The sequence below is a fragment of the Scylla paramamosain genome, chromosome 7, assembly GCF_035594125.1.
Source record: "Scylla paramamosain isolate STU-SP2022 chromosome 7, ASM3559412v1, whole genome shotgun sequence".
NCBI lineage: Eukaryota > Metazoa > Arthropoda > Malacostraca > Decapoda > Portunidae > Scylla > Scylla paramamosain.
Window position 1 is genome coordinate 17,986,377 of NC_087157.1, and position 7,500 is coordinate 17,993,876.

The following is a 7,500-nucleotide window of genomic DNA, read 5'->3' on the forward strand; positions in this document are numbered from 1 at the left end:
AGTTGCATTAAGAGATCACACAAAAGTCATCACTATCCTATAGCATACATATATAATATACAGCAACACCAAGAGACATTGCAATATTAAGAACATAAGAAATAAGGGAAGCTGCAAGAAGTGATCAGGCTTACACGTGGCAGTCCCTGTATGAAATGTACCTATTTCCACCTATCATCCTCATCCATAAACCTGTCTAATCTTCTCTTAAAGCTCCCTAATGTCTTAGCACTAACAACATGATTACTGAGTCTTTTCCACTCATTTACCACTCTATTTGGGAACCAATTTCTTCCTATCTCTTTCTTAAACCAAAATTTTTGAAGCTTGAACCCATTATTTCTTGTTCTATCCTGGTTGCTGATCCTAAGAATTTTGCTTACATCCCCCTTGTTATAACCCTTATACCACTTAAAGACTTCTATCAGGTCCCCTCTTAACCCACGTCTCTCTAAAAGAATGTAAATTTAACAACTTTAATCTTGCATCGTAAGGAATACTCTTCATCCCCTGTATCCTTTTAGTCATTCTCCTCTGTACTGATTCTAATAGACCTATATCTTTCCTGTAATGTGGGGACCAGAACTGCACAGTGTAGTCTAGATGAGGTCTGACCAGCGCCAAATATAACTTTAATTTAATAACTTCAGGCTTTCTACTTTTAACACTCCTAAAAATTAATCCAAATATTCTATTTTCCCTGTTTCTGGCCTCTGCATTGCTTTCCTAGACGGAATTCAGAGCTAACTATAACTCCTAAATATTTTTCGTACCCTGAACCTACCAGAGTTTCGTTGTTTATTGTGTACCTACTGTGTGGGTTTCCTCTACCTATGCTAAGTACTTTGTATTTGTTGATAAACTGCATTTGCCATCTGTCCATCCATTCATTCATCCTATCTAAATCTGCCTGCAAGTAGATGGCATCTGATTCTGACATAATTAATCTACCAATCTTTGCCTGCAAATTTACTAAGATCACTACTAATTCCACTATCCAAGTCATTGATATATATTAAAAACAACAGTGGCCCTAATACTGATCCCTGTGGCATCCCACTAATTACATGACCTCACTTGGATTTAGAGCCATTTATTACAACTCTTTGTCACCTGTCGCTTAGCCATGACCTTATCCAGCCTAACACCTTCCTATCTATCCTGTGTGCCCTAACCTTTCTTAGGAGCCTCTGGTGGGGTACCTTGTCAAAAGCTTTACTAAAGTTCAGATATAAGCTGTCGTAACTATCACCATTATCTACTGCCTTGTACACTTTACTGTAAAAACTTAACAAGTTCGTCGGGCAAGACTTCTCCTTCATGAAGCTGTGCTGTGACTGATTTATCAAGTTATGTTTGTCTAAATACTCCTTTATGTTCCTCGCTATTATTGACTCCAATATTTTACCCACAACTGAAGTTAAGCTGACAGGTCTATAATTAGATGGTAAAGTTTTAACTCCTTTCTTAAAGATGGGTACTACATTAGCCTGCCTCCACATTACTGGTACCTCACCTGACTCAAGTGATTTCCTAAAGCCAGAGACTAATGGCTCACTAATAACCTCTGCATTCCTTAAGTACTCTGGCACATATTTCATCTGGTCCTGGTGTCTTGAACTTTTTAGCTTATCTATCTCCTGTTCCACTATCTCCTTAGTTATGAAAATATCTATCAGCTTCTCATTCTCATCTGCTTTAAACATCTGTTCACAATTTGGCATATCCTGCATGTTTTCCTGGGTGAAGACAGTCAAAAAATACTCATTCAGAATTTTAATATCTTCTCCCCAGAACTAACCAGCACCCCATGTGCTGCCTCTAGTGGACCTATAGTATCTTTATTCTTCGTCCTGTATACCTGATAAAATCCCCTGGGGTCTGTCTTCACCTGGCTGGCTACCTTTAATTCATAATTGCCCTTGGTAACCTCCTGACTTATAACTAATTCATTACATTGTGGTCCTGAAACCTCTTCACCTACCCTTAATCTCTTATATATACTTCTCTTCCATCCTGTATAATGTTTTAACCTAGTAGTCATCCATTTAGGGTAATTTTTTTTGTGATCTTATTGCTTTATACGGGATGTTTGCTAACTGTCCTATATGCAGTTTGTCTACAAAATATTTATACAACTCATTTACATTTACTTCACCTAATTCCCTCATTTTGGCCCCTTCCATCCTCTCTACTCCCTCATCTACTCACCTCGACCTCACTTCTCCCATTTCAGTATGACCTGACCCTCCAACATACTCACATCTATCTCACCCTCTCTCTCTCTCTCTCCTCAGCCCCTTCTGGACACATCTTCCCTCCTCTTGTCCTGCACCCTCATACCTCACCTCACCTCTCTCATCCTGCCTTATCTCTCTCAACTCTGTCCCAGACCTGACCTCACTCTGCATCTGTTGCCAGTCAACTCCTCTCCTAAAGTCAGGTATTTTAATAGTGTTTTTGCTTCTAAAAGTTTCTTCCCATTTTAATTTGTACCTAATTTCCTAATGGTCACTGTTACCTAGCTGCCTTCCAACCTCTATCTGCATGACTGCTTTCTCCCTGTTAGTATAATATTGTTCCCCCTTGTGGGTTCAACGACTACCTGTTTTAAAAAATTATTCTGAGTTACCTTAAGAAATTCCTCTGATTCCTTGTTACCCACCATCAGGCTCCAGTTGATATTCCTAAAATTAAAATCTCCTATCACACATACCAGACTGTACCTTCCTGCTCTATTTATTTCCTGCCACAGTGAGGTGTTAATTTCCTTTGTACTGTTTGGTGGACTGTACACTACTCCCAGTACTGCTGACTGTGATCCTTCCTTAATATCTACCCATATCGACTTTTTGAATGTACATCAGGAGGTAACAGAGTCAACATAGCAAGGCTACACCACCTAACAGAGAACACAAAGACTTCCATATCAGAACAAATGACATGGCAACTCAGAACTGCATACAACAACAACAACAACAACAACAACAACACTAAAGTAAGGATATACAGTGGGCATATGGCAGCTAAAGATATATTGTTAATAACATGTAGCTAGCCAAAGAAAATTTCAGAGAAGAGAAGCATTTATGTCACCACAAAGTAAACATGCAGAATTTAAATAATTTTTGCATATGCTGTAAAAAAGAGCACAAACCTGATGAAACATTATATGCAGGATAAAATACAGCATCCTGAGCTTGGACATGGGACATGCAGTGAGACAGTAGGACAAGAGCAGAATTTTTGCAAGAATACAGTGAAAAAAACAAAAAGAACTAGAAAGAAATTTTGTGGGCATATCTGTGTACTGTATGCAAATTTACTATTCAACTTTTCATGTTTATTTCTTCCCATTTCCTATTTAAGGATATAAAATACTCGAAGTTTCATTAAACTAAAGCTTTTGGTTAGTTGTTGAAACACATGCAAAGGCAACACAAACTTATGACTGGTAAAGAAAATACACTTTTTTTTCCTCATTGGGAAGTGAAAAGGCCACGTAAAATCATAAATCTAATCTGCCTCACTGCTGCTGTCTAACTGATGGCTGGTATCTGACAAAATATCCTTGTCATTTGACATTCATGAGGCTCAAAAATCTTCTTCAGGCACAATCAGTTACATGGAAAAGATTATGAGGTAGAAGTAGTCTGATGCCATCACTGTATCTTCAAATTTAGAGTTAGGAACTGAAGTCAGTGGGTAATCCAAGTCTTAATCTTGTCAAGGAAGTGTGGTCTTGTCAAGGAAGTATGGTTCATCTAATTAATAACTAAGGTAAGGGAACTGAACAAAGACCAGTTGTGCCACAGCACCTGAAGTGCTGTCTTGTTACAGTGTGTGAATGGCACAGTTTCCATGGTGTTCTTGCATTCCTTGCAAATTTTACAAGATTTAGCAATAAACATCATCAAAATGAAGAGTAACTAAACTATTTCAATAATGAAAAGGATCTATGCACCTGATATACATGCCTATACTGCAATAAGGACAGCTTCTTGTGGCAGTAAGCCTACCATGGAATGTGTGTCTATTCTGTTCATTACTTGAAAATCCTACACATGTTGAATTTACCAGTTAGGAGCAAGTCTCATATTTTTAAGCTGATGATCATTGAAAATTAAACGTTCATCATTTAATTACATTACCCTGTATGTACTTTACTTTTCTCCTTCACAATAGTGTTACCGAGTCTCTTCAAAAGCTTCGGTGAATCATCCGAGAAATGGATCCATTTACCATTGACGGCAAACATGTCAAGGTTCCAAGAGAAGAACATTGTATTCCCTCTTGGTCAGAGGAAGAAAAAAAAAGTGCAGTTACTTAAGTATCAATGTCTTAAGCCTAATGAACATGTCATCATTCTCACACTCTGCATAATATCAGTCTTTCCCAGATAAAAGGAATAACCTAAAAAATTTCCATTTCTCAGTTCTTTAATCACAAACAAAAATGCATGGTTTCCAAGTTTCAAACTTTTGTCATGTTCACTAGTATCCTTGCCTCCAATAATGGAATCAGAAACCTGGTAAAAATTAAACAAATCTTTGATGATACTCATTACATGAGATATATTGCCTTAAAGTAACTTCCTTTACAGGACTGCCAGAGTTTGTTGCTCCTGCTAACAAAATGTTTCTCAACGAGAAATGCAGTGCTTACTGTAATCCTTTTAGGACTGTGATAATATACTGCTACAGCAAGCTGCCTCCTCCTCTTCCTCCTCGTCCTCCACTGTCACACTAATCAAAGCATATCATTGATGTCCAGTGAAAAATTACAACATCCTGGGAGGCAGGAAATCTGCTGCTCTTTGCATCAATTGCTGTGGTATTGTGCTGGTCTTCCTTCCAGATTGCTGGACTGTCTTGGGTGGTGTGGATGGTGTCCCTGTAAATATGGAAATATGGAATATATTAGCATAACTTTGTGTCATTATTAGCATACTAGTATATGCATTTATTTTCTTGAGTAATGCTATTACCTCTGTTAGTAACAGAATAGGTTAACAACTTTTCTCTTTCTATCTCACCTGTGCCATCTTACACTTTTCCCATACCCACAACAACTGTCCTCTTCAAGTAAGTGATTAACAGTAATTATAAACCTTATATACAGTCATTATTCCCACCACATCTTTTCCTTGCCAAAAACATCTTAAAATACTTGTTCACATTGCTCATCACATCGGTTAACATGCTTGACTCAGATGTGCCGGTTGTGTTTCCTTTCCTGCTGTAAGCCACTTTACCACAATTCAGTCTGTAAAAAGAAGCATTTTGGTAACTGGAAAGCAAGGATTGCACAAAATTAAGTTATAAATATTGTGAAATATTAGTATATAAAGAAATGTATGATTGTGTATGGACAAATGGTGAAAGAAGATAGGATTTGTTAGTAGTGGAGGCAGAAGTTGGTTTATTATATTCTATTTATTCATATTTATATTGATATTCATATTTATATTCATATTATTATTTATTTTTATTTATTTATGTATTTTTTGGAGAAAAAATAACCACATGATTTCTTCCCACCTCTGTTTTTAATTCAAGCTTGATCAAGTTAGATTAAAAGAGAGGAAGGAAGTGGTTCTCAAACAGAACGGTAGATGACGGGAGTAGGCTCTGTAATTAGGTTGTTTGTGCAGAGTCAACAGAGAGCTTGAAAAGAAGATTAGACAGATTTATGGATGGGGATGATAGGTAGAAATAGGTAGATATGTTTCATACAGGGACTGCTATGTGTAGCCCTGACGGCTTCTTGCACATTCCCTTATTTTCTTATGTTCTTAGAAAATGGGTTAGATAATAGTGGGAATTATGAGATTGCTGAATGGTATCTGCTAGCAAATATGTATATACTGAAATGAAAGCTCATCATATAATGTAATATAGTACATACAGTATATAGGCTTCAATAAGGTTGTGAATGTTATTAATCAATATTTAGGATCTGTTGTTTAAAAACTATTTCATCATGAATGTCATTTAACCACATTTACCACAACTAAATGAAACATTACCAGTTATAACACAGTTGTGTAGTCACAGAAATGCTCTGTGGTATGTGCCTGAAGTTCGTTTATCTGCAGGAATTGGAGCTGCATTGTTCAGCAGATGTGTTGTGCTGCTGGTATGCTTGAGCTCAAAATTTTCAGTGTGGACAGACTGCTTGTGCTCCACACATGGTTTTCCCAAGACTTGGAGCCACTGCAATCACCTGGAATCATATTTAAGTTTTTAAATTCTTACTTAAATTCTGAAAGTATAATGAAAATATTTTCTATAAGATAAATAAATAATGAAAACTTGGTTCATATTCATATTTCAAGAACCAGTAAGGGAAAAGAATTTGCAGCCAGACAGATGCCCAGAAATAGTTTTACCCACTCATGGGCTATGTTGGGGTACACTAGGGTTGCCATATATGAACTATCAAAATTCCGGACACCTTCACTAACACCTGATTATGGTCCTGATATGATACTGGAAAACATGTAAATTAATTAAAAGAAACTCAACTTATTTACCTTTGCATATGGCTGATAATCTTGAATTCCGTTTTTCCACTTAGCTTAGTTGGTGTCTTCTAACTCTTCTTCAACCACTGCGTGTGTTGCTTGATGTGCCGATACATATTTTTCTGTAGATCTTATATTTTTAAGTAGTTCCTTGTTGGACTTTAAAAAGTTGAGGAAGTCAACGCAAGAGGTCTCTCAGTAGTTGTACTGTACAGTCAGAATACCTTTCATTGTATCAACACTCAGCTTGTTCCTTTCCTTCGTCCGCTGACTTTGCATCAGCGAAAAGACTCGCTCCACATTAGCATTGTGGGATGTTACAGCAAAAAAGAATTGTGCAATTCTGAGCAGTTCTGAGTGGCATTCAATATTCTTTGATGCTTCAAAGTATCTGGTCCATTTTTTATGTGCTGGTAATTTACTGAAGTCTTCATCATTCTTGTTCCTTTCTACAAACTGCCTCAAGTTACAAACTTGGTCAAAGCACTTTACATCATCAAGCTCTATTCCCTTGTCTATCAAGTATACAACACAAGGTTCCACATCAGTCCAGTTTGGCATTTCACTCAAGACCATCCACTTGAAACAAGAGAACTCTTCCAGTGGTTTCATCCACTTAGCTAAGTACTCTGAGCATCTGTTGTACAGGTTAACTACTTCAACACAGAACCTGTTACACTCTTCTTCTTTTCCTTCTGTGCGCTTCTGAGTAATTAGTCCTTTAACTTTTAAAGACATGAAATGCTGGTTCTTTCTTTGTGCAAGTACTTTACACACAGACTCCAAATTTGTCAGCACTTCTACAACAGAGTTACTTTCCTTTTCAATTGTTTGAACGTGTGTGTGAAATACAGCCATTAAAGAGTGCATGTGCCAGAGGTAAATCTCACTCATTTCATTTTCAAAGAATTTTTTTATTACTGTTGGTGGTTGCTCTTGTGAAAGAAAGGACTTAAGAGCAGGAAACATCTCTA

General features: G+C 37.1%; 2 protein-coding genes across 7 annotated transcripts in view; one reads left to right on the forward strand and one right to left on the reverse strand.

Annotated features, from left to right (window-relative positions):
- The window catches only part of LOC135102155 (receptor-type tyrosine-protein phosphatase F-like), a 96,335-nt gene that overhangs the window by 1,498 nt on the left and 87,337 nt on the right, over positions 1–7,500 (forward strand). The gene's annotated exons all lie outside the window — the stretch shown is intronic.
- LOC135102154 (uncharacterized) overlaps positions 1–7,500 on the reverse strand; it is an 11,308-nt gene that overhangs the window by 1,221 nt on the left and 2,587 nt on the right. For 3 of the 6 annotated variants that reach the window (XM_064006940.1, XM_064006937.1, XM_064006942.1), the window contains exons 1-3: positions 6,536–7,500; positions 6,029–6,225; positions 1–5,265 (exon numbers count right to left, since the gene is read on the reverse strand). The exon at positions 1–5,265 is cut by the window's left edge and continues 900 nt beyond it; the exon at positions 6,536–7,500 is cut by the window's right edge and continues 2,587 nt beyond it. In XM_064006940.1, the coding sequence (XP_063863010.1) occupies positions 6,722–7,500 (779 nt within the window). In that variant the 3' untranslated portion in view covers positions 1–5,265; positions 6,029–6,225; positions 6,536–6,721. The remainder of the gene's footprint in view (positions 5,266–6,028; positions 6,226–6,535) is intronic. The other 3 variants (XM_064006938.1, XM_064006939.1, XM_064006943.1) reach the window with 3 other exon arrangements.